General features: G+C 40.3%; 2 protein-coding genes and 1 long non-coding RNA gene across 5 annotated transcripts in view; 1 reads left to right on the top strand and 2 right to left on the bottom strand.

Moving 5' to 3' along the window:
* Positions 1 to 355: 355 nt before the first annotated feature.
* LOC112558491 (proline-rich transmembrane protein 1-like) overlaps positions 356 to 27,607 on the bottom strand; it is a 29,630-nt gene continuing 2,378 nt past the window's right edge. Inside the window, exons 1-4 of one of the 3 annotated variants that reach the window (XM_025228953.1) lie at positions 18,283 to 18,432; positions 16,868 to 17,055; positions 1,399 to 1,521; positions 356 to 783 (exon numbers count right to left, since the gene is read on the bottom strand). In XM_025228953.1, the coding sequence (XP_025084738.1) occupies positions 583 to 783; positions 1,399 to 1,521; positions 16,868 to 17,055; positions 18,283 to 18,376 (606 nt within the window). In that variant the 5' untranslated portion in view covers positions 18,377 to 18,432 and the 3' untranslated portion in view covers positions 356 to 582. Of the gene's footprint in view, positions 784 to 1,398; positions 1,522 to 4,149; positions 4,935 to 16,657; positions 16,751 to 16,867; positions 17,056 to 18,282; positions 18,433 to 27,607 lie in introns of those variants that run through there. The other 2 variants (XM_025228954.1, XM_025228955.1) reach the window with 2 other exon arrangements.
* LOC112558492 (proline-rich transmembrane protein 1-like) lies at positions 8,612 to 11,646 on the bottom strand. Its single transcript, XM_025228956.1, has 4 exons — positions 11,560 to 11,646; positions 10,023 to 10,210; positions 9,776 to 9,898; positions 8,612 to 8,876 (listed from the first exon to the last, which is right to left on the bottom strand). Exons 1-4 carry the CDS (start codon positions 11,573 to 11,575, stop codon positions 8,676 to 8,678), a joined length of 528 nt encoding a protein of 175 aa, XP_025084741.1. The 5' UTR covers positions 11,576 to 11,646; the 3' UTR covers positions 8,612 to 8,675.
* Positions 12,416 to 14,812, top strand: LOC112558502. Its single transcript, XR_003098177.1, has 3 exons — positions 12,416 to 13,128; positions 13,994 to 14,116; positions 14,625 to 14,812. It is a non-coding gene; the product is annotated as an uncharacterized LOC112558502 (long non-coding RNA).

Below are 27,607 nucleotides of genomic sequence, written 5' to 3'. Positions count from 1 at the left end.
CACAAGATGTTTGCAGCCGCTAAGAAAAGTGAAGTTTTTACAACATCCAATAGGTTTTCAGTTTAAAGTTAATTACGTTTTCCTTGCCCACACTTGACCACTTCTGCTAACCCTGACTGTCAAGATTTATCTCTACCCTTATCTTAGCTACCTCACTTAGGTCCTTTCAATCTTTCTCTCCTCTCTCATGTTACAGAAAAAATATCAAGTAACACTGCACTAACCACGTAGTAGGTGAGGCTGGTATATTTCCAAGCATCCTAGTGGACAGACCCGACTTTCCTAATAAACAAACTTCCCCTTTCTCCCGCCCCCCTCGCACTCCCGCCCCCTCGCACTCCCGCCCTCCACTCCCACGTTGGTTACCTGGTCACTACAAATGTGCCCTCGGATGGTGGGACTTTCGTGTGATACATGCACTGAGAGACTAGCGTGGTGAAGTCAACATACAAGCAGAGGAAAAGTGTCCTACAAATGCCATTCAATGGAAATGAGATTTTTCCCTAACATTATTTATCACTTAAGCACATAAAACCCCCAAACAACCAACCCAGCAGGACATTTTGCGCCCTAGGCGACTGCCTACTTTGTCTCATGGTTCAATTGGCTCAGGTAGTAATTAGCTGTGTTGACGGCTATCTTGTTGACGACCAAGACAGTAACGATGATAGTAATGATGATTCCGATGCATCCAATGCCGATGCCAATCAGGGATAAGCGGCGAGACTCCCGGCTTAGGGTCTGAGCTGGTTCAAAGTACCCTGTTGCTTGGGCAGTGCGGGCCTGCACATAGGACACACACACAAATAAATATCATGTATCATCCTCCCTTTAAACCCCATAGCAACTTCTTTCTTGTCCTGTTTTACAATAGCTAGGTGTCATGCACTGAAGAATGTTTGTTGTAGTTATTTTACAGTTTATTTCGTACTCTTCAGCCTGCTCTATGTCCAACTATAACACAAACTACTTTAACCCTTTATCTCTCTCCACCACCTGTCTCTCACATCTCATACTCGCTCACCTCTCTCTGCTCAAAGTATAAAACTATCGGAATGCAAAGAAATTACCCAGTCAGCCAGGTCATGCTTCGCTGTGGAAGGACATCAAAGAGCAACAGACCGCCATTTCTCGCAGCTTTACGATAGCATTTACAAGTTGTAAGACAATTTTTGTAAAGGGGTCTTGTGATTCCATTGTGGAACACAATCATAAACAAATTTGTTCCAGATGTACTGATCCTTATCTGAGAAGCATTTTTCTCATCTGTGCTCACTGCCCTTCTGTAAGATTAGGTATAGCACCAGAAAGGAATATATAATATGTTCTACTAGTTTGGGTTTCGGTAGACCTGTACCAATCTCTTTGACAACAGCGAATATAGATACTTTGACTCACCTCACTTGCCCTAAAGATGGCAAAAATGCCGATCGGCCAGAAGCAGCAGATTGTGGTGAAGATGGCCAAGCACAAGGGGTCTTGAAACTGCTTACGACGTGAACGCCGGTCACTGGTCATCTCCTACAAATAAATAAACATTAATACAGATGTATGTTAATACAGGGACAAGAAGGAAAAAAGGAAAACCAAATACTAAATTAAAATAAAGAAAAGTGGGTCTGCTTACGATGACTGTAGGCTGGTTAGACTTGTAGTCTTGCTGTATTGGCTGATACCCCGGTTTTGCAGCGTACCCCTCACCGTATCCCTGTTGGGTGGGTAGCTGGAAGGATATCCGAAAGAGTTCCCTGCAAAGCCTGGGTTGCCGGTTGCTGGGTATCCTTCTGTAGCTTCATTGCTTGCAGGTGGGAGAGCTTGAAAGAAATGTGTTTGTTTAGTGCCACATAATCATACCTTCTTTCAAACCTTTAATTCATTTTAAGTGCATTATAAGAAGCAGAATAAACCAATGTTTTTGAAATTTTCTCTGACGTATTTATATCATCATACAGCGAAGGATGCCCAAGTGTTGACTTCTGTCTTCGCAGTACCCTTCACTCCATATTTAAAAGCTCGCATTTCACAAAAGGTAGAGGCCCTGGAACTCACTTCTTGTGAGGAAATAAATCAAGTCATTTGGAAAACATTGTGAACTCGAGTAGGGCTTTGTTTTCTCCTTCCTAAATACGGGCGTTGTCGCTATTTTATGCTCTATTTGCTGAAGGTTGCAAGACTTGAAATCCGGTGTCCGTGTTGACGGCTATCCCGGATGATGGCCCTCCGCTCCCTCTTGTCAACTTCTTGTCGGTGCAGACGCCCTCACAAGGTTGAGACCAATGGATTTATCCACCTAAGCAGACTTAATCTTTCCATCTGTTCAAAGTGTGTTAGTACAAGTGACTTATTCAAACTGAGGTTTATTATCTTTTCCTCTCCTACTCAAACAACGCACAACAAGCAAATAACAGTGTACAAAATATCTTCACAAACAAAAGCCAACAAAGGGAGGACAAATTTCACAGCACTGCACAGCTGGAAGGGTTCTCGTGAAGTTATTTTACTAGTTGTGAAACACCAAAGATGTAGGGTAGACGATCGTTCCCATCTTCTCCATATATTAAGATTCACGGAAATTCTATTAATTAAATAAAGAAGTTCGTCTCCTGTACAATAATGTTTTAACTGAGCTTACCTTGTTTCTTGTCCATTTGACTGGTAGATGTGTTCCCCGACAAAACGACTGCCGCGAACAGGATGTGCGGGTGCGTGCTGCGGTGTATGTATTGTCGAGTATCCGGGATGGTCAGTGTCGCGTAACGCGATTGGGCGTCGCGGGACTCGCTCTCTCACAGACACACTCGCAAACACGCAGACAAACTTCCACGCACCCGACGCGAGCAACGAATTAAGCCAATCACTCCTCAGTGACACAAAACACCCAGACGAAGTTACAATTCAAAACTGAAGTTTATTGGCTGTCCCAGAGTGCGACTACCAGCTCAAAAGAAAAGAAAAGAAAAACAAAAGGAAATCAAAAAGAAAGAACCATTACAACAGATTGCAAAAACAAAACAAACAGGGGAGAGCCCCACCACAACGCATGCTAGATCAGCACACACACTACACACACAGATAACTGACACCACACACACAACACACACTCACACACACAACACACACACATTCTGAAAGGCACCCGTTACATAAAAACAAGAGGCTGGACACACTTGCAATGTCGGTGTGACACTGCGCCACCGATTTGGAATTACTCAGTCCGCTTGTATGTCATCGACAATCTCCAGGATGTCATTACATCAAAATCTTAATCGTTGATAGAGGGCTAAATCATCCCATGAATCAATGGGATTAGTTTGATGATGGTTAACGGCACTCTGTCCTCAGATCGCTGACTGACGGCAGTCTGTTAACCCTTTGACTCCTCCGATTAATTGAGTGATTGAGTGATTGAGTGATTGAGCCCATTCGGCTCATGACGAAAACGCAGGAGAAAAGGGGCTTCCAGGACCCAGCACAATATTCAGCTGCACAAAATTCAAGAATTTTCTTCAAGAAAATATTCATCATGACTTGGTTTCTCTGCATCATCCTCTTTCAAATGGTCTTGTAGAACTTTGAGGAAAATATTACTAAAGATCAGAAGAAATTGCTCTTTTTGTACTTGATCAACATGTTATATGTTATGCAACAACAGGTTTTGCTTCATTTGAAGGATTGATAAAGAAAACCCCCAAGACTCGTTTTGACATGATTTGACCTAGTTTGGCTGGAAAGGTTGAAGAGGCTTAAGAAAAACAAAAGAGAAACTGCCAACACTTCACTTTCTCTTTGTCCTTCTTGGCGTATTCTTGTACTCGACTGATAATGAGATGACTATGGACATAATTTGCTGTGATAATATATTGGTAAGCTTTATAAAACATTTAACAGTCATTAGACAAGTCCAGTGACAAATGACAATCGATCCGTTAAGATCGAATTTTGGTGACAAAATACCTAAAAATGTGTAACACGTGTAACATTCCTTCCTTCCGTCCTCACATTAAAAGTGAGAAGCTTATACACTCGGGTTTTTTCTACTTTAAGATAAAAATAAGGAAATATAGTTAAGGTAAAGAGATAATTGAGTTGATAAAAAAAAATTTTCTACAGAACTCAGTTCAGTTCACATGATAACTCCAAGCGCCAAAATCAAACATCAAGCTTTAATGTTCTCACAAGATGTTTGCAGCCGCTAAGAAAAGTGAAGTTTTTACAACATCCAATAGGTTTTCAGTATAAAGTTAATTACGTTTTCCTTGCCCACACTTGACCAGTTCTGCTAACCCTGACTGTCAAGATTTATCTCTACCCTTATCTTAGCTACCTCACTTAGGTCCTTTCAATCTTTCTCTCCTCTCTCATGTTACAGAAAAAATATCAAGTAACACTGCACTAACCACGTAGTAGGAGAGGCTGATATATTCCCAAGCATCCTAGTGGACAGACCCGACTCTTCCCAATCCACCAACGCCTCTTTTCCTCCGCCCCCTCGCACTCCCGCCCTCCACTCCCACCTTCTTTAGCTGGTCACTACAAATGCGCCCTCGGATGGTGAGATTTTCGTGTAATACATGCACTGAGAGACTAGCGTGGTGAAGTCAACATACAAGCAGAGGAAAAGTCTCCTACAAATGCCATTCAATGAAATGAGATTTTTCCCTAACATCATTTATCACTTAAACACATAAAACCCCCAAACAACCAACCCAGCAGGACATTTTTGCTCCCTCGGCGACTGCCTACTTCGCCTCATGGTCCAATTGGCTCAGGTAGTAATTAGCTGTGTTGACGGCTATCTTGTTGACGGCAAAGACACGACGATAGTTATGACGATTACGATGCATCCAATGCCGATGCCAATCAGGGATAAGCGGCGAGACTCGGCTTAGGGTCTGAGCTAGTTCAAAGTACCCTGTTGCTCGGGCTTTGCGGGCCTGCACATAGGACACACACACAGGTAAATATCATGTATCATCCTCCCTTCACCCCAACTTCTTTCTTTTCCTGTTTTACAATAGCTAGGTGTCATGCACTGAAGAATGTTTGTTGTAGTTATTTTACAGTTTATTTCGTATCCTTCAGCCTGCTCTCTGTCCAACTATAACACAAACTACTTTAACCCTTTATCTCTCTGAATGCTAATCTCTCTCCACCACCTGTCTCTCGTATCTCATACTCGCTCACCTCTGTCTGCTCAAAGTATAAAACTCGGAATGCAAAGAAATATCTATCAAGTCAGCCAGGTCATGCTTCGCTGTGGAAGGACATCAAATAGCAACTGACCGCCATTTCTCGCAGCTTTACGATAGCATTTACAAGTTGTAAGAATTTTTTTAAAGGGTCTTGTGATTCCATTGTGGTACACAATCATAAAAAAATTTGTTTCAGATGTACTGATCCTTATCTCAGAAGCATTTTTCTCTTCTGTGCTCACTGCCCTTCAATAAGATTAGGTATAGCACTAGAAAGGAATATATAATATGTTCTACTAGTTCAGGTTGCGGTAGACCCGTACCCATCTCTTCGACAACAGTGAATATAGATACTTTGACTCTCACCTCACATGCTCTAAAGATGGCACAAATGCCGATCGGCCAGAAGCAGCAAAGTGTGGTGAAGATGGCCAAGCACAAGTTGTCTTTAAACTGCTTACTACGTCGGCGTCTGGTTCATCTATAAATAAATAAACAAATAAATAAACATGAATACAGATATAGGTTAATACAGGGACAAGAACGAAAAAGGAAAACCAAATATTAAATTATAATAAAGAAAAGTGGGTCTGCTTACGTCGACTGTAGAATGGTTAGACTTGTAGTTTTTCTGTGTTGGCTGATACCCCGGTTGTGCAGCGTACCCCTCACCGTATCCCTGCTGGGGTGGATAGCTGGAAGGATATCCAAAAGAGTCCCCTGCAAAGCCTGGGTTGCCGGTTCCTGGGTATCCTTCTGTAGCTTCATGGTTTGCAGGTGGGAGATCTTGAAAGAAAGTATTTGTTTAATTCTACATAATCATACCTTCTTTCAAACTTTTAATTCGCATTATTTGAAGCCGAATATGCCAACATTTTGAAATTTTCTCTGACGTATTCATATCATCATACAACGAAGGCTGCCCAAGTATTTGCAAACTGCTTCATACCTCACACATTCAAATAATATAATTACAGTAATGACAGCATCACGACGGCAGTAGTAAGCTCAGTTTCTGGCGTATTATAGACCATCACAAACGGAGTAGTGCGCGTTTCAATGAGATGTATGTTCTATTAGCACAGAAAGACTTAAATAATAATTAAATATTATCTTAAAAGTGTTGACTTCTGTCTCGCAAAACCCGTCACACCATATTTAAAAGCTCGCATTTCACAAAAGGTAGAGGTCTTGGAACTCATTTTTGTGAAGAAATAAATCAAGTCATTTGGAAAACATTTTGAACTCGAGTAAGCATTGGTTTTCTCCTTCCTAAATACGGGCGTTGTCGCTATTTTATGCTCTATTTGCTCAAGGTTGCAAGACTTGAAATCCTGTGTACCGTGTTGACGGCTATCCCGGATGATGCCCTCCGCTCCCTCTTGTCAGCTTCTTGTCGGTGCAGACGCCAACACAAGGTTGAGACCAATGGATTCATCCACCTAAGTCGACTTAATCTTTCCATCTGTTCAAAGTGTGTTAGTACAAGTGACTTATTCAAACTGAGGTTTATTAACTTTTCCTCTCCTCCTGGTTCTCGTGAATTTATTTTACTAGTCGTGAAACACCAAAGATGTAGGGTAGACGATCGTTCCCATCTTCTCCATGTATTAAGATTCACCGAAATTCTATTAATTAAATAAAGAAGTTCGACTCCTGTATAATAATATTTTAACTGAGCTTACCTTGGTTCTCGTCCATTTGACTGGTAGATGTGTTCCCCGACAAAAAGACTGCCGTGAACAGGATGTGCTGGTGTGTGCAGCGGTGCATGTATTGTCGGGTATCCGGGATCGTCAGTGTCGCGTAACGCGATTGGGCGTCGCGGGACTTGCTCTCTCACAGACACGTGTCGCAAACAAACATAAACTTCAACTCATCCGTCGCGGCAACAAATTAAGCCAATCACTCCTCAGTGCACACAAAACACCCAGACGAAGTTACAACGCAAAACTGAAGTTTATTGGCGTGCAGAGTGCGACTACCAACTCAAAAGATTAGAAAAAAAAGGAAAAAAAAAGAAAGAACGATTACAACAGATTGCAAAAACAGAACAGGGGAGAGCCCCACAACTATGTCTGCTAGATCAGCACACACACACACACACAGACAACACACACACACTACACATACACATTCTGAAAGGCATCCGTTATATACAAACGAAGGGCTGGACACACTTGCAATGTCGGTGTGACACTGCGCCACCGACTTGGAATTACTAAATCCGCTTGTATGTCATCGACAATCTCTAGGATGTCATTACATCAAAATCTTAATCGTTGATAGAGGGCTAAATCATCCCATGAATCAATGGGATTAGTTTGATGATGGTTAACGGCATTCAGTCCTCAGATCGCTGACTGACGGCAGTCTGTTAACCCTTTGACTCCTCCGATTAATTGAGTGATTGAGTGATTGAGCCCAATCGGCTCATGACGAAAACGCAGGAGAAAAGGGGATTCCAGGAACCAGCACAAAATTCAGCTGCACAAAATTCAAGAATTTTCTTCAAAGAAAATAGCATTCATCATGTCTTGGTTTCTCTGCATCATCCTCTTTCAACTGGTCTTGTACAACTTTGAGGAAAATATTACTTAAGATCAGAAAAAATGGCTCTTTTTGTGCTTGATCAACATGTTATATGTTATGCAACAACTGGTTTTGCTTCACCTGAATGGTCGACAAATAAAACCCCCAAGACTCGTTTTGACATGATTTGGCCTAGTTTGGCTGGAAAGGGTTGAAGAGGCTCAAGAAAAACAAAAGAGAACACCATGATCACACTGCCAACACTTCCCTTTCTCTTTGTCCTTCTTGGCGTATTCTTGTACTCGACTGATAATGAGATGACTATGGACATAATTTTCTGCAATAATATATCGGTAAGCTTAATAAAACATTTAACAGTCATTAGACAAGTCCAGTGACAGATGACAATCGCTCCGTTAAGATCGAATTTTGGTGACAAAATATCTAAAAATGTTTAACACGTGTAACATTCCTTCCTTCCGTCCCCACAGTAAAAGTGAGAAGCTTATACACTCGGTTTTTTTCTATTTTAGGATAAAAATAAGGAAATATAGTTCAGGTAAAGATAAAATCGTGTTGATAAAAAATATTTTTTTTCCAGAACTCAGCTCAGTTCACATGATAACTCCAAGCGCCAAAATCAAACATCAAGCTTTAATGTTCTCACAAGATGTTTGCAGCCGCTAAGAAAAGTGAAGTTTTTACAACATCCAATAGGTTTTCAGTATAAAGTTAATTACGTTTTCTCTGCCCACACTTGACCAGTTCTGCTAACCTGGGCTTTCGTGTAATACATGCACTGAGAGACTAGTGTGGTGAAGTCAACATACAAGCAGAGGAAAAGAGTCCTACAAATGCCATTCAATGGAAATGAGATTTTTCCCTAACATTATTTATCACTTAAACACATAAAACCCCCAAACAAACAAAGCAGCAAGACATTTCTGCGCCCTAGGCGACTGTCCACTTCACCTCGTGGTAGAAATGGCTCAGGTAGTCATTAACTCTGTTGACGGCCAAGACAACAACGACGATAATAGTAATGACGATTGCGACGCATCCAACGCCGATGCCAATTAGGGATAAGAGGCGAGACTGCTCGCTTAGGGTCTGAGCTGATTGATAGTACCGTGCTGCTAGGGCTTTCCGGGCCTGCACATGGGACACATACGCACAGGTAAATATCTTGTATCATCCTCCCTTCAAACCCCACCCCAACTTCTTTCTTTTCCTGATTTACAATGGCTAGTAGAATGTTTGTTGTAGTTATTTTACAATTTACTTCGTACCCTTCAGTCTGCTCTCTGTCCAACTATAACACAAACTACTTTAACCCTTTATCTCTCTGAATGCTAATCTCTCTCCACCACCTGTCTCTCACATCTCATACTCGCTCACCTCTGTCTGATCAAAGTATAAAACTATCGATATGTACAGACAACTATACCCAGTCAGCTAGGTCACGCAGTTCAGCTGTGACTCGTACTGGGGTTTGTATGTCCTCTGTGTGTGTGTGAGGGAGAGTCCGTGTAGTTCATTTGAAGTGAACTGTTATTCTTTGATGGCTAAAAAAGCAAATCTCCTCATATTCTATTTTTCCTTGAAAGGCTCAGGACTTTCTACTTGTCTTCGCTACTACTAAAGTCACAGAGGTACATAAATTATAGACAGAAGTACATAAACTATAGACAGAAGTACATAAACTATAGACAGAAGTACATAAACTATAGACAGAAGTACATAGACTATAGACAGATGTAAATAGCTTATGATGTCCTTCGGCATTTCTCGCAAGCTTTACGATAGCATGTTCCATGTTGTAAGACACTTTTTTTAAAAGGGTCTTGTGATTCCACAATCATAAACAATTTTGTTCCAGATGGTGCTGATCCTTATCTGAGAAGCATTTTTTCTCTTCTGTGCTCACTGCCCTTCTATAAGATTAGGTATAGCACTAGAAAGGAGTATATACAATGTTCTACTAGTTTAGGTTGCGATAGACCCAAACCAATCTCTTTGACAACAGTGATTATTGATACTTTGACTCTCACCTCACAAGCCCTGAAGATGGCCAAAAGGCCAATCGGCCAGAAGCAGAAAATTGTGGTGAAGATAGCCAAGCACATGTGGTCTTCAAACTTCTTACTATATGAACGTAGGCCCCTGGTTATCACCTATAAATAAATAAAAAATAAATAAACAAACAAACATTAATACAGATGTAGGTTAATAAATGGATAAAAATGCAAAAGGAAAATCAAATAAGAAATCAGTATAAAGAAAAGTGAGTCTGCTTACGATGACTGTAGACTGGTTAGACTTGTTGTCTTGCTGTGTTGGCTGATACCCCGGTTGTGCAGCGTACCCCTCACCGTATCCCTGCTGGGGTGGGTAGCTGGAAGGATATCCGATTGCGTCCCCTGCAAAGCCTGGGTTGCCGGTTCCTGGGTATCCTTCCGTAGCCTCATTGTTTGCAGGTGGGAGAGCTTGAAGAATGTGTTTGTTTAGTGCCACATAATCATACCTTCTTTCAAACTTTTAATTCATTTTTAAATGCATTATAAGAAGCAGAATAAACCAACTATTTTTGAAATTTTCTCTGGCATATTCATATCATCATACAGCGAAGGCTGCCCAAGTAAACTGCTTCATACCTCATATATCCAAATAATATAATTACAGTAATGACAGCATCACGACGAACAAGACGGCAGTAGTAAGTACAGTATTAATAATTAATTAATTATAGACCATCACAAACAGAGTAGTGTGCGTTTCAATGAATTTATGTTCTATCATCACAGACAGACTTTAAGATAATCATCAAGATTGAAATCTGTTATGATTCTGTCACCAATGTATCAGAATTGTTTTTCCCTTTTCTTTTTGATCCCTCAAGTGAACATTGTAGTTGTTGATTTACAGCTTTCAGCTCAATTCTAATATACTCATTCTAAAAAATCTAAGCAAATAATTTCACTTATCCTTTCACCACCTCCCGAACTGTTTTGAAGGTACATGACTGATTACTGACAGGTAGAGAAAATGTATCCATTCTAAATCAACATCACTTTCGAAATTGGATTGCGTGTGTTAAAAAGGATATAATCAAGAAGACAACTGGAACAGGTAATCGTATCCAGAACATCATTAATATTATCTTAAAAGTGTTGACTTCTGTCTTCGCAAAACCCGTCACACCATGTTTAAAAAGCTCGTATTTCACAAAAGGTAGAAGTCTTGGAACTCATTTCTCGTAAGGAATTAAATGAAGTCATTTGGAAAACATTTTGCACTCGTGTAAGCATTGGTTTTATCTTTCCTACATACTGGCATTGTCTCTATTTTATACTCTATTTGCAGAAGGTTGCAAGACTTGAAATCCGGTGTCCGTGTTGACGGTGATCCCGGATGATTGGCCCTTCTCTCCCATTTTGTCAACTTGTTAATGTCGGTGCAGACGTCCACACAAGGTTGAGACCAATGGATTCATCCAGACAAGCCGACTTCCATCTTTCCATCTGTTCAAAGTGTTTTAGTGCAAGGACTTTTTCAAACTGAGGTTGATTAACTTTTCCTCTCTCCTACTCAAACACTCCACAAAAAGCAAATAAAGTACAAAATATCCTCGCAAACAAAAGCCTACAAAGTTTGGAAAAACTTCACAGCACTGCACAGCTGGATGGTTCTCGTGAAGTTATTTTACTGGCCGTGAAACATCAAAGATCTAGGGTAGACGATCGTTCCCATCTATACATCAAGATTCACGGAAATTCTACTAATTCAAAAAACAAGAGGTTTGACTCCTGTCCAAATTTATTTTATTTGAGCTTACCTTGTTTCTCGTCCATTTTACTGGTAGATGTGTTTCCCGACAAAAAGACTGCCGCAAAGATTCGCGAACAGGATGTGCGGATGTGAGCTGCGGCGCATCTATTGCCGGGTATCTGGGACAGTCGGTACTTTAAGGGCAGCACGAGCACTCAGCAAACATCGCTGAAAATAAAGTTCACAAAAACATATTCTGGTGGTAGATGAAAAAGAGGAACGAGCAATATTACATTAATATTATTTACTTACTTACACTTGTATTGTCAAAAAGGCAGAAGCCGACGAAAGGCTAATATTTCTAAGAATGGCGTCGTCTTCACGTGCTGACTTAAAACAGAAAAGCAAAACACTCCGGGTAAAAGAAAACAGACAGGGACACAATTTGCTGTTCAATATTCTCTTCGACACTCAGCTCAGCCTGGTGCTACCAGCCCCAACACAGTAGCACAGCCAGCGCTGCCATCCTGTATGGCCAGGTACCCATGGCACATTACCCCTTCCCGAGGATATAAAAGAGAGGTCGAGATGAGAGAGAGCTGCTTGAGAGAAGGTCATGACTAGTCATCGCCAACCAGCAGCCCGGTTGACTAAGGATTAAGTCCAAGCAAACACGCAAGATTCAGCCAAGCTTGGGCCAAGATTGTCCCAACTATCACCTCCAAGGAAGATCCAACAGAGCAGTGGTTCTCAAAGTATTTCGGACCGCGGACCACTTTACTTAAGTAAAAAATATGGCGGACCACCAAGGCCTAAAAATCACTCTGTACTATGAATTTTAAATTTAAATTGCCGCATTTGTTTCATTACAATTCAAAACTTGATGTCCTTTTGTGACAGTAGAATAGTAATAAGTTGACATAAAACTACATACCTCGTTATTTCTAATTAAAATGTTAATGCGAGGAATTAATCACTTTGATGACATATGACGACTGTCAGCCGCGGACCACTTGACTTATGCCTGCGGACCACTAGTGGTCCGCTGACCACACTTTAAGAACCACTGCAATAGAGAGACCAAGGAAGAGCCAATATTGGTACCAAGGCAGACCAAGGAGGCACCAAGCTTGGCCGAATCTTGGTGTGTTTGCTGGGGTCTGTGTTTCGAGCGACGTTCTATCAAAGACCTATAGATAAACGAACATTGCCTTTTTTTTTTCTTTTTTTTTCTTTTTTCTTTTTTTTTTCTTTTTTTTTTTTTTTTTTTTTGTCACGGATCAGTCCGTGCCTGCATGTTTTAAAGCTAGTTTAAGCCCTTCGCTGTTTGTAAATCACAATGATAAATAACATGTATTGATGAATGTGTCAGCGAGGAAAGGGAGATCACTCTAGGGACATTTAGAAGAAGCAGACGGCATTGGCGGACATGAGAGTGGAAGAATGTTGTGTGAGTGTGAATGTGAGCGTAGATCTTAGAAGTAATTCCTTGCCTAGACAAGGTTTCTCTTTTCCTCCGTGTACGGGCAATGGTGGTAGCGCCCTTGTGATCGAGGATTCGTGTAGATCTAATCTTGTCGCCAAGAAAATGTAAATGAGATAATAAAATTGGAACTGTGTGTGGACGAACAGAACTGTGAGTAAAGTACTAAATGACTGCTGGTGCGATTATTAACTACATGATAAGAATTGAGATTAAGAGGAGAGGTTAGGATTAAGAATTAAGATAAAGAGTTATTTAATTGTAATTGATCGGGGAAGGCCCCGCGGATTGTAAACATTGTATGTACCGTTAATTGTGTTACGCCGATAGAATATTGTGTTGAAGCGGATTATTGTTTATGCATATGTGTCTTGAAGTTTGTGAAATCCTGAGCCATTCAGCAACTCATTAACATCTTGTGGACAGCCTCAGGCAATCTTTGTTTTGTGTGTGAAAGAACGCGTACGGACGTCGTGTGTGTGTGTTGCTCGAGAGAGAGAGCCGGCGTCTGTGACATTTCTTCGTGCATTAAGGTGCTCGGAAAGCCCAAGTACTTGAACCCTTTGGCGATTATGTGGAGTCTTATGTACGGGAATCTTATATGAACACTCATAATCTTACTAGTTTTTTTTAAAATTAATGCCTTTCTTGTTTTCACAAAAATTTTAAGAGAGCAATTTAACTTGAAGGAAAATTATAACATTTAAATCTACATTTCAGTCCTTGTTAAGTAGATCAGTCAGATCAACTGCACAAAAAGGGAAAGGTTTTGAATGAAACTTGCTTCATTGTATGACCCAAATTAGCAGTCAGAAATTTCTGTTCATGGAGATTATCATCTCCAGTCTACCTCCTAGGCCTGGTAGCCTAGCAGGAAACAGAGTGCAGTATAGTGTGAACAAGTACTGATAAATATTTACTGCCATGACACTGTGATGCATGTTGTCTCACGTATTAATAGTCTTTGGTGTTGAGTACAGAATATGCATATGCTTTGAATACTTTTTATTTTAAACAGACTGCCCAAAGGTGTGCTTATGAGCTGGAGGTGTCAGAGTCACACATCTGAATCCAAAAGTACTTTTCCACATCCAATCTAGCTCTCATTGCTGTCTCGACTGGCAGTGAAGTAAACTGCATGGTAATAAATATTTTCTTGAATAGTAGTTAATTTGCTAGAAGTCACATGTTTTATAGGAATAAAATTAGATACAGGATTTTGATCCAAGTTATTATGTGCATATAGAAAACCAGTTTTTGACATTGTAGTTGAGGACCACCAACAGTCAACTGATCAAGTGTCATTCCTTAATGTATGAATGGCTAAAAAACCATGGTCAAGACTAAAAGACTGCCTGTGGATTTTGCAAAAATCCATCAAAGAGAAAATATATTCTATGAGCATCGTTTTCAACTCATGGACTTTCAGACACTAATGTTTTGGATAATGACCTACCTTCAGCTGCACAAAATTCAAGACATTTAAAATAAATAGCATTCATCAGGTCTTGGTTTCTCTGCATCATCATCTTTGAAATGGTCTTGTAGAACTTGAGGAAAATATCACTTAAAATCAACTTGCCGAAAAATGGTTCTTTTTGTACTTGATCGACATGTTATATGTTATGCAACAACTGGTTTTGCTTCAGCTGAATGATTGACAAAGAAAATCCTCAAGACTCGTTTTGACATGATTTGGCCTAGCTAGGCTGGAAAGGTTGAAGAGGCTCAAGAAAAATAAAAGAGAACCATGATCACACTGCCAACACTTCACTTTCTCTTTGTCCTTCTTGGCGTATTCTTGTACTCGACTGATAATGAAATGACAATGGACATAATTTGCTGTGATAATCTATTGGTAAGCTTTCATAAAACATTTAACAGTCATTAGACAAGTCCAGTGACAAATGACAATCGATCCGTTAAGATCAAATTTTGGTGACAAAATACCTATAAATGTGTAACACGTGTAACATTCCTTCCTTCGGTACTCTCAGTAAAAGGGAGAAGCTTATCCACTCGGGTTTTTTCTACTTTAAGATAGAAATAAGGAAAAATAGTTAAGGTAAAGAGAAAATCGTGTTGATAAAAAATTATTTTTTTTACAGAACTCAGTTCAGTTCACATGATAACTCCAAGCGCCAAAGCAGACATATACAAAATCAAACAGCAAGCTTTAATGTCTCACAAGATGCTTTGCAGCCGCTAAGAGAAGTGAAGTTTTTACAACGTCAAATAGGTTTTCAGTTTAAAGTTAATTATGTTTTCCATGCCCACACTTGACCAGTTCTGCTAACCCTGACTGTCCAGATTTATCTCTACTGTACCCTTATCTTAGCTACCTCACTTAGGTCCTTCCAATCTTTCTCTCCTCTCTCATGTTACAGAAAACACTGCGCTAATCACGTAGTAGGTGAGGCTGGTATATTCCCAAGCATCCTAATGCACAGACCCGAATCTTCCCAATCCACCCACGCCCCCGTTCCCCTGCCCCCTCGCACTCCCACCCTCAACTCCCACGCTGGTTAGCTGGTCACTACAAATGCGCCCTCGGATGGTGGGACTTTCGTATAATAAATACACTGAGAAACTAGCGTGGTAAAGTCAACATACAAGCAGAGTAAACGTGTCCTACAAATGCCATTCAATGGAAATGAGATTTTTCCCTAACATTATTTATCAATTAAATACATAAAACCCCCAAACAAACAAACCAGCAAGACATTTTTGCGCCCTAAGCGACTGCCTACTTCCCCTCATGGTAGTAATTAGCTCTGCTGACGACCAAGACAGCAACGATGATAGTAATGACGATTGCGACGCATCCAATGCCGATGCCAATCAGTGATAAGCGGCGAGACTCCTGGCTTAGGGTCTGAGCTGGTTCAAAGTACCCTCCTACTAGGGCTGTGCGGGCCTGCACATAGGACACACACAGGTAAATATCTTGTATCATCCTCCCTTCAAACCCCACCCCAACTTCTTTCTTTTCCTGTTTTACAAAAGCTAGTAGAATGTTTGTTGAAGTTATTTTACAGTTTATTTCGTACCCTTCAGCCTGCTCTATGTCCAACTATAACAAAATACTTTAGCCCTTTATCTCTCTGAATTCTAATCTCTCTCCACCACCTGTCTCTCACATCTCATACTCGCTCACCTCTGTTTGATTAAAGTATAAAACTATCGATATGTACAGACATTTCTACCCAGTCAGCCAGGTCACGCAGTTCAGCTGTGACTCGTACTGGGGTTTATATTTCCTCTGTGTGTGTGTGAGGGAGAGTCCGTGTAGTTTATTTAAAGTGAACTGTTATTCTTTGATGGCTGAAAAACAAATCTCCTGATATTCTATTTTTCCTTGAAAGGCTCAGGACTTTCTGCTTGTCTTCGCTACTACTAAAGAGACAGAGGTTCATAGATTATAGACAGAAGTACATAAACTATAGACAGAAGTACATAGACTATAGACAGATGTCAATAGCTTATGATGTCCTTCGGCATTTCTCGAAGCTTTACGATAGCATGTTCCATGTTGTAAGACACTTTTTTAAAAGAGTCTTTGCCCTTCAGTAAGATTAGGTATAGCACCAAAAGAATATATAATATGTTCTACTAATTTAGGTTGCAGTGGACCCGTACCAATCTCTTTGACAACAGTGATTATTGAAACTTTGACTCTCACCTCACATGCTCTAAAGATGGCAAAAATGCCGATCGGCCAGAAGCAGCAAAGTGTGGTGAAGATGGCCAAGCACATGTGGTCTTGAAACGTCACCTATAAATAAATAAACAAACAAACAAACATTAATACAAATGTAGGTTAATAAATATACAAAAACGCAAAAGGAAAACCAAATAATAAATTAAAATAAAGAAACGTGGGTCTGCTTACGACGACTGTAGGCTGGTTAGACTTGTAGTCTTGCTGTGTTGGCTGATACCCCGGTTGTGCAGCGTACCCCTCACCGTATCCCTGCTGGGGTGGGTAGCTGGAAGGATATCCGAAAGAGTTCCCTGCAAAGCCTGGGTTGCCGGTTGCTGGGTATCCTTCTGTAGCTTCATTGTTTGCAGGTGGGAGAGCTTGAAAGAATGTGCTTGTTTAGTGCCACATAATCATACCTTCTTTCAAACTTTTAATTCATTTTTAAGTGCATTATAAGAAGCAGAATAAACCAACTTTTTTAAATTTCTCTGGCATATTCATATCATCATACAACGAAGGCTGCCCAAGTATTTGCAAACTGCTTCATACCTCATACATTCAAATAATATAATTACAATAATGACGAAGTAGTGCGCGTTTCAATGAGATGTATGTTCTATTAGCACTGACAGATTTTAATAATCATCAAGACTGAAATCTGTTATGATTCTGTCACCAATGTATCAGATTTGTTTTTCCTTTTCTTTTTTGATCCCTCAAGGGCACAATGTAGTTGTTGATTTACAGCTTTCAGCTCATTCTAATATACTCATTCTAAAAATCTAAGCAAATTTACTGACAAGTAGAGAAAATGGATCCATTCTAAATCAACATCATTTTTGAAATTGGATGGCATGTGTCACAAAGGCTATAATCAATAAGACAACTGGAACAGGTAATCGTATCCAGGTCATCATTAATATTATCTGAAAAGTGTTGACTTCTGTCTTCGCAAAACCCATCACAACATGTTTAAAAGCTCGTATTTCTCAAAAGGTAGAGGCCTTGGAACTCATTTCTTGTAAGGAATTAAATGAAGTCATTTGGAAAACATTTTGCACTCGGGTAAGCATTGGTTTTCTCCTTCCTACATACTGGCATTGTCTCTATTTTATACTCTATTTGCTGAAGGTTGCAAGACTTGAAATCCAGTGTCCGTGTTGACGGTTATCCCAGATGATTGGCCCTTTTCTCCCTTTTGTCAACTTGTTAAATGTCGGTGCAGACGCCCACACAAGGTTGAGGCCAATGAATTCATCCAACTAAGCCGACTTCCATCTTTCCATCTGTTCAAAGTGTTTTAGTGCAAGTGACTTATTCAAACTGAGGTTTATTAACTTTTCCCCTCCTCCTACTCAAACACTGCACAACAAGCAAATAACGTACAAAGTATCCTGACAAACGAAAGCCAACAAAGGAAAAACTTCACAGCACTGCAAAGCTGGAAGGGTTCTCGTGAAGTTATTTTATTAGTTGTGAAACACCAAAGATCTCGGGTAGACGATCGTTCCCATCTTCTCTATACATCAAAATTCACGGAAATTCTATTAATTAAAAAAACAAGAGGTCTGGCTCCTGTTCAAATAGATTTTAACTGAGCTTACCTTGATTCTCGTCCATTTGACTGGTAGATGTGTTCCCCGACAAAAAGACTGCCGGAAAGAGCGAACAGGATGTGCGGATGTGAGCTTGGCGCATCTATTGCCGGGTGTCTGGGATGGTCGGTACTTTAAGGGCAGCACGAGCACTCAGCAAACATCGTTGGAAATACAACATAAAGTATCACAAAAGCACATTCTGGTGGTAGATGAAAAAGAGGAACGAAAAATATTACATTAATATTTTTTACTTACTCACACTTGTATTGTCAAAAAGGCAGAAGGCAACGAAAGGCTAATAATTTTAAAATGGCGTCGTCTTCATGTGCTGACTTAAAAGAGAAAAACAAAGCACTTCCTGGTAAAAACAGACAGGGACACAATTTGCTGTTCAATGTTTTCTCTCGACACTCAGATGGAGATAGTTTGTACTGATTTCCTAGAAATACTGGTTACAAACGCCAGTGAATAATTTGTTTAAACGTGGCGTGCTAACTTCCTCCCAACACAGAACTAAAAAGAAATGTAGTCACCACATTTCAAAAGCGATTGTTATGTAGACACTTATTCAGTGCATGAAAGTCTTGGATTTGCAGTAAGACAAAGACATCTTCTATCTTCAGCAGTACCAAGCTAACAAAAGTATGCGCTGTCAAAACCATAACCATTGAGGGGAAAAAACTTTAAGAATCAAGCACAAAGAACTCGATTCCCAGTGACCTCTGACTTCTTTTGAAATCGAATTTTTAATGTGTCTGCAGAGCTTCAATCAAAACTTGTTCCTGTCTTGGCAACTGTTATCTATTTGTTATTTCTTTCTTAACTTTTGCTTGCTTGTCTTGTGTAATTTGCTTGTTCTAGTATTAGCAGATTTTGAGCTTTATTCGTGCTTTCTTGGGAAGACCTTTCTGATTGCACAAAGTGATCATGTTTTGGACATCCCATGTAGTTTAGCCATCCAGCCAAAGGGTTATTTCGCACCCAGCTCAGCCTGCTGCTGCCAAACCTCGAACAATAATGTGTGCAGGCCACTTCGCAAATATTCAACACTTACAGCAGATTTTATTTGCGAAAGGGTGAGGAAGGACTGAGTGAGCTGACAGCTGTGGTTTGACCTCCCTTCATGTAGTGGCATTCACAGCCAGAGAACCCGATGCATTTCGTCACCGCGCTTTGCTGTTGCTTTTTCTTCTCAAACCTCGATAAAAATAGATTTGTCACGAATAAGCTTTCTTTTGGTGGTAGACGAGAAGCTTCCATCAGCTGGCTGCTGCCGCCATCAACAAGGAAATTGTCTTTTCGGTCATATTGTGCGGTATAGTGTGAACAAGTAATGATAAATATATTTACTGCCATGATACTGTAATGCATGTCTCTCATATTTATAGTCTTTGGTGTTGATACAGAATATACAGAGTAGGCTTTCAAGGCTGAAATGTTTTTTTATAACTTCAGCTGCTCACAGAAGAAAATTATAATGGTAGAAATGAAATGTAAAAGTATCTATGTAATAATAAATTTTAAATGTAGAGAAAATAATACTAGGATGAATCACCACAAAAATCAGTTTGTAAACTTTATTTTTTATAAATACAAATTTGTGTACACTTCAAAGCAGCCACATATAACATCACCCACCAATTAAGAACCTTTCGTATAACGTAATAAAAGCTCTTTTTCTCCTCTGCATCGCTAAAAATTATACTTCAATGTGAGTTCAGAACGAAACATCCTTCTGAAAATTCTCCACACAAGGGAGGTAATGCAATTCCCCCAGATGCCGAATCTGTTAAAACAATTCGAGTTATCTGGATTTGAGCTTTTCCGAAAAGGCCTGCGAATACCCCGACAAGCGCCGTGAGCTTCGCGTGGTACAGAGAATATTCAGACTGCCTGCTTGTTGGATCCCACGGTGAAAAGTTTTCCCGAAGCTGCATCAATCAATCACAGACTTACAAAGAACTCTATTCCCAGTGGCCTTTTTAAAATGAATTTTTACATGTTAAAGGCGTTAAATCAGAACTTGTGCCTGTCTTGGTATGTAACTTCAATAACAAATTGACATTATTTTGCTGTGATAAATAATGTAGAGTAATAATTTTTTCTCAAATAAAGACTGTACAAATTGACTTGAGCATATCTTTAAAATACCTCTTTCAGGGCTAGAAGTGTGTAAAAACGCATAATAATAGTGCTTTTATCTTTCAGACACGACGCAACCCTGAGGGAGGAGGGAAGTGATCATTATAACTTCCGTGGTTATTGGACAGTAAGCAGTGATATGTCAGCAGGTCATCGTGTCTAGGACATCAGACAATGAAGCCAAAAATCAACTATGACCTTCTCCGTTTGCCGTATGTTTTCCTCCTCTAATAAATCAGAGTAAATAACAAACCCGTTCAGCTCCGACATTCGGTAACTGAGCGCGTTGAATGAAGTTTAGCTGGCAGCTAAATGGTTAATTTTATTACCTACTCGATCAGCATAGCCCGCAACCTCCGGAACTATGAAACCTCGAAATAAGGTTGATGTGTACATGCTACTCCGCAGGTATTCAGAGTTTCAGAAACAAATTTATTCGAGAAAGGGTGGGAAAGGACTGATCGAGTGGGGTGGCAGCTGTCGTTTGGGGTTTGACCTCCCCTCGTGTAGTCGCATTCACTGCCAGAGTACCCGATGAACCGCTACAGTTTTTCCTGTTGTTTTCTTTTCTTCTTCTCCTCCTCGAACCGACCTTGCTAAAAATAGGTTTGTCACGAATCAGTTTTCTTTTGATGGTAGACGAGAAGCTTCCATTGGCTGGATCAACTGCTGCCATCAACAAGGAAGTTGTCTTGTCGGTCATAGAATTTGTTGTTTGTAACATTCTTTTATATTCGTCTGCAGATGATAGACCCGTTCAGGTAAGTTTACAGGGAAGGAAAAATGATACCGCAGTCAAGAATATGTTTCTCAAGCTCTGTTCTACTCTAATAGCTTCACCCTCTCCACACAAACACTCCAGTTAAAGTCTAGTACAGAAATCTTTTCAGTTCACGAAATTGTTACATGACCAGGAAGTTCAAAAGTACAGTGATACCTCGGTTCTCGAACGCCTTGACTTTCGACCAAATCGGTATTCGACCAGGAAATTCGAGAAAATTTTGTCTTGGAATTCGAACAAATATTTGGAACTCGAACATCCGAACGTCCGAGATGAGCCGAGTTGAGCCGAATGGCGTTCATTCGGCCCAGCGCGCCTTGCTTGCGTCATCAGTGACAATAACCATCCCCCTCCCTCCTCCCTCCACATTCATTCCTCCTGCCATAAAGTTTGGTACAGTACAGTAAATGAAACACAATTTACTGTACTGTACTGTACAGTACCTTTTTTTTTTTGTTTTGTTTAATAAATACACTTTTATTTCTTATTTCTTGTTGAGACTCATGTTTTTCTACATATATATACAAATAGGCCAGTAAATAGGCATTTTCTGGGCTTGGAACGAATTAGTCAGTTTCCATTATTCCTTGGGTTTCATTGCTTCGGTTCTCGAACAAATTTGGTTCTCGACCGTCCTCCCGGAACGAATTATGTTCGAGAACCGAGGTATCACTGTATTCGCAGACGTTATTTCAGCCCCTCCCTATAGTCTGTATTATATATGTGTGCTCTTGCACCAGTCACCTGCCCTTTCAATTAGAAATACTTATTAAAGAAGAGAAACCAATGTATTTATATTTTTAATTAAGTGACTTTCAGAAATATTTGATATCTTTAATTTATGCTGTGATCACATGATGCATGGGTACAACAAACTAGAGATGGTTCATAGCTAATAATGTCAGGATTCTCTTTCCACATATATTGTAGAGGCAAAACTAAAACTGCTTAGAATCTCGAAAAGAGTAGGATCAGTTTGAATATTGTCTATTTTCCTGTCTGTTCATGTGGAAAAAGTTGAATGCTTTACAGGATGCTGTGTTTAATAATAAAAATTACACTGGACTCTTTTGTCTTTTTCGTCCTCCGATGATATCAGCTCGATCCCAGTCTGAGCTTATGACATGATATGGTTGGACATTGCTCATAGCTATCTTGATTGTTATCACTAAAATGTGTCACTAATCTACACCAAAGCTACACACCACTGATCACTTGAGTTCAAATATTAGCAATAACCGACACTTTACAGCCTTTACTATACCTTTCACAATCCTGTATATTGCTTTCACTTTGAAATAAAGACATTGATTTTAGAAGTGTTGGGTGGTGGATGTTTGTACAGGGGATAAAAGTAGATGATGTACAGATAGAGAATGATATTTATTCATACAGCAGATCAAACAAAATATGTTGCTCCAACTCGTAATTTAGCATCAGTCTCAATGGCTTCTTTTATCATCAGAATATAAATTTATATTCATGTCAGGGGTTCCATTTTCTGAAAGGCAGGAAAAGGGTGGAATAAAACAATGGTAAGAGTTTGCAGAATTCTCGAAAATAGCAACAAGAAAAAAGTAAACAATAAATTTGTTTGAATCCATCAACCTCATCATTGTCGTCGACATTGTCCCAAACGCAAAGTGGGTCTGCGTATTGTAGCAACTACGCACGCACGCATGAACACACGCACACACACGTGCATCATGTCTATCACATACAAAGTGCAAAAAATGTGTGCGTCTTGAATAAAGTCTTTCTTCGCCAGCTGCCGGGTGTGCGACAGTCTTATATCCGGTTCCTCAGCAACCACACGCTCCCTCCAGAAACAGGATTCCCGGTGTGAAAAGCTCTGACGTCGTCAGTAACCATAGTAGTAATTACTTCTATTGGTGATCGTCACAACAACTGCGACGATGACAATGACGATTGAGACACATCCACCGGCGATGGCAAACAGGGAGAAGCGACGAGACTCCTGGCTTAAGGTCTGAGCTCGTTGGAAGTCCCCGGATGCTAAGGCAGTGCGGGACTGCACACAGAACACAAACAAATAAACATTTTGTATCATCCTCCCTTCAACCCAACCCCACCCCAACTTCTTTCTTTTTATACAATAATAAACTACTTTCATGCGCTGAAGAATGTGCGAGGCGGTAGATATTAAATTCTATTCAGTCCACGTACACGTAAAATTACTGTAAAGGTGAAGAGTATCTCGGTAACTTTAGTACCTGTACCCTGTTATCTGAGGGTCTACTTTATCCGTCACCTTTTCAATCTCTTTCACCCTAATCTTTCTGTCAACACAGCATTGCGGCCATGACGTATCCTAGCAACGCCTGATAAGATAGCGCCTCTCCTGACGTAACACACGAGTTACCTTCCTTGCCGTAGTTGGCGTTGGGAGGGACTGGGAAAAGGCTGGAGAGAGAGAGAAAAAGGAATGTTATTGGATCCGCAGTCCACTGAATAGAGAGATGTGGTGAGTTTAAAACCTCCTCGACGTCTGCGTTGTTTTTATTAAAAATAGAACTCACGAGCCTACAAATCCACACACGATCTGTGATGTTAGGAGACAGGGGATGATTGACTAAACATTTGTTTATTGGCAACCCCTCCATAAGGTTGTTTCCTTCTCAATTTGTCGCTGCTCTTTCAAGTTCATCGTTCCTTAATGGAAATGAAACTACATTTGAGTGGAGAGTTTGTTCACAAATCAATTTAATTGCTGTTTCTGTTTAGTCAGTTATTTGAAATAACTTCGCTCAAGATAAGCTCATAATTTCAGATTTTTAATAGACTAATGCATTAGAGGAGAGACATTCCAAAATGCTGAGACGTTAGCTTTTCCCCGAGGTTTTACGGTGTTTACAGTGATTTTCACGAAGATCACCATCATTGCTAAGTTTTTCCTTCTTCATTTTCAGCGTCAAAGAGGTCGCTTCCGGCTGCCTCTCTATAATTTTCCCTAATCAAGAGCTCATCTCACCTCAATTTGCCACTATTCAGTAGTCTATTATATAGTTAGCGGAGTCCCCGTCCTATTCCCGTTACCAGTGCTCTGCAGTTTTAGTTGTTTTTTGTTTGTTTGTTTGTTTTATTAATCAAAAACTTATTGGAAAGTTAGCACCAACAATGAAAATAAAATATTTTTACTAATTTAGGTTGCGTTGGACCCATACCAATCTCTTAAATGATTATAGATACTTTGACTCTCACCTCGGATGCCCTCATGATGGCGAAAAGACCGATCGGCCAACAGCAGCAGATTGTGGTGAAGATAGCCAAGCCCATGTTGTCTTGCACACTGTGTACCACTGGAACGGCGGCTACTGGCTGAGTAACCTGTAAATAAATGCAGATGTAGGTTAATAAATGGACCAAATCCCCCAACAAGAATAAACAAATAATAATAAATAACCTAATACATTTCTAATAAATCAAGAAAAGGGGGTCTGCTTACAACGACTGTAGACTGGTTAGAGGTGTAGCTTTGAGGGGTCTGATACCCGTATCCCGGTTGTGCAGCGTACCCCGGTGGTGCAGCGTACCCCGGTTGTGCAACGTATCCCTGCTGTGGAGCATACCCCGGTTGTGGAGCGTACCCCCCACCGTATCCCTGCTGGGGTGGGTAGCCGGCAGGATATCCGGACTGGTCCCCTGCAAAACCCGGTTGCCGGTGTGCCTGCAGCTTCATTGTATGCAGGTGGGAGAGCTGTGAAAACATCACACCAACTGTTAACTGACGGGGGAAGCATCGCTCACAGTAATGCTAAACTACAGGATAACTTATAAGCTCACAGTGATGTCTGTGTTCTGAAAAGATGTGGCTTACGTTTAAAGGTGGGAAGAGAATCAGAGTGAAGAAGGCTGAGGGACAATCTGTTCCCAGTTGATATGTTTGGTAGGAGAAAGACCTTTGCCCAAATGCAAGAGTGTAAGACAGTGAAAGTAGCACAGTTTACTGATAATTTAAGGCTCAACCCATGACTAAAGTTTATCAACAATGAGGAATGATGAAAGTCTTATGAAAGCAGCTGTTACCCCCAGCACATGTGCGCAGCTCTGACGCACGAAAACACTGGAGTCGAGGAATTCAAGCAACTGCCTCGGGGTGCAAACATAAAAGCGATGATAGACGATAAACAGCGATCGACTGAGCGCCAGCTACTCAGCAGGTAAAATGGAGCAAGGTCAGGACACCAGGGGTTACAGTCGTGTAGTCACTGGATGCACGAACCTAACATTAAGCTATTGAGGGGTCGGGTGTGAGCGAGTGAAAAGAAAGAGTTTACACCTGTGCGCACTTTTCCTGAGACATAGTTGTTGGTTTTACAGTTTTACATACAATTACCAGCCGTTACACCCACTGTCACAGCCGCGAGCTTCAACATGAATCATGAGCCGGAACTACATGGGACTAGAGGAATGCTCCAGGACATGTCCCACTGACAAGTCTTTTCAAGACACATGACATCTAAGACAGTTAACACAGAAAGGGATGCAATTTTTCTTGCAAATGCGCAAGGCTAGGTGTCTTCTTGCGAACATGTTTGCTTTCAAGGAAAGTATTTGTTTACTGCCTCATAATCACATCCTCTTCCAACTCTTGTTTTTTTAAGAATTTGCTTTGTTTGAAGGAGACTGTGGCAATGGTTTTGAAATTTACTCTAGGGTGTTTATATTATTAAACAGTGGAAGATGCCTAAGTATTTGCAAACTGCCTCATTCCTCATACATTCAAATAATATAATTGCAGTAATGACAGCATCAAGACGAACACACCGGCAGTAGTAAGTTCAGTTTCTGGTGTATAGACCATCACAAACGGACTAGTGCGGTTTTCAATGAGGGTACTTTCCACTAACAGAGAAAGACTTTTATCAAGACTGAAAATCGCTGATTTTAGTCACAGTATAAGACCTAGATTATGTGTCCTTTTAAAAAGTAGCTGCTGTCAGATTTTCCCCATGATACTCGTGTTTATTCTAAAGAAAGTCCCTAACACGAGGAAGTCATTTGGAGAGGCAGGCTTGAAAAGAATGATGTGTGGCATGTCGGGAAGATTGTTTGCTTATTTACAATAGTAAACTTCAGTCACCGTCCCACCCAGTTCTTTCACACCCCCAAGGGGAAATAGAATGTAGGTTTTAAGAGGCTACGAAGTGAGTGCATGGCTACTCAGGGTTACTTTAATGTCGAACCTTCCTGCTTACAATATTTGCTCGGAGTAAGTTTCAGCAGGAATGGATACCATTTCGGTGTTATCACAACAATTGCATTTTCGTGGGCTCACTCCGTTTGTGGGAATTTTCAGGTTCTACACATCTTACACTTTTTCTATTACTTCCTTTCATTTTAAAGAAAATGTGGCACCCCAAGTGTCTCTAATTTGATCACCATCATGAAGAACACACAGTCAGGACATATATGGTGTCGCATGAGTTTAAATCTCAATTTAGATGACATTTGCAGTCTTTTACCTATTTATTTATATATAAATTGCTCTACGTAGTATGTTTCAAGCCTACTATCGACAGTTTTGTTGAAGAAAAAAAATCGTCGATTCAGTTCTCAATTCGCCATCTTGAACTGGATTTCGCTTCTCGCAGTAGAGATACAGATGTTGACGACCTCAGTGTAGGTGCTAGTTATTCAGTGTCCTGCAAAGGTTTTTCCATCCTGGATATTGTATCTTTAGTTTTTGTGACACTTTGTCCATTGTACACATCACCATCCGCCTTTTCCAGAAAGCTGTCATTGTTATAAGTTGAGAAACTCTTGATAAAGGAAGTGGGTGAGGAATCTTATTAAGGCTCTTGTATTATCTTTGCCTTTACGCAGCAAAACCGGAAACGGAAATTAAAAACCGGAAATGTTTGACACATCAGACTTCGGATAGAAGTTGAAGTAGGTCAAGATATCATTTGGCTTGGGACAGGGTTTGTAATGACTCCTGTGTCACGAATGTATCAGACTTGTTTGTCCTTTTCCTTTTTGATGCCATTTCAGGTTCCCTTGGGTGAACATGGTTGTTGTTGATTTACTGGTTTATTCTAATTTACTGAAAATCTAATCAAATAGTTTTGCTTATCCTAATCCTGAACTGTTTTGGAGGACACAAGACTTTGAATATTGACAGGTAGAGAAAAAGCTAATCTAGGTTAATGTTACGTTCGACATTGGATGGTTGTGTAAACAAGGTTCTGATGAATAAGTTATCGTATCCTGGAGGGCAAAAAAAATGTGACATCTATGTTCGTAAAACCTGTCACGTGAAATCTGAAAGCTCATATTTCATTGAGGGTAGGGGCTTGGGAACTCATTTCTTGTAAAGAGTTAACTCCGGTTATTTGGAAAACATTTTGAATTCGGGCAATAATTTAATGCTCGCTTTATTGCTCC

This window comes from Pomacea canaliculata, linkage group LG3, assembly GCF_003073045.1.
Source record: "Pomacea canaliculata isolate SZHN2017 linkage group LG3, ASM307304v1, whole genome shotgun sequence".
Classification (NCBI taxonomy): domain Eukaryota; kingdom Metazoa; phylum Mollusca; class Gastropoda; order Architaenioglossa; family Ampullariidae; genus Pomacea; species Pomacea canaliculata.
The sequence above is the reverse complement of the archived record's forward strand: the minus strand, read 5'-3'. Positions and strand labels throughout refer to the sequence as shown.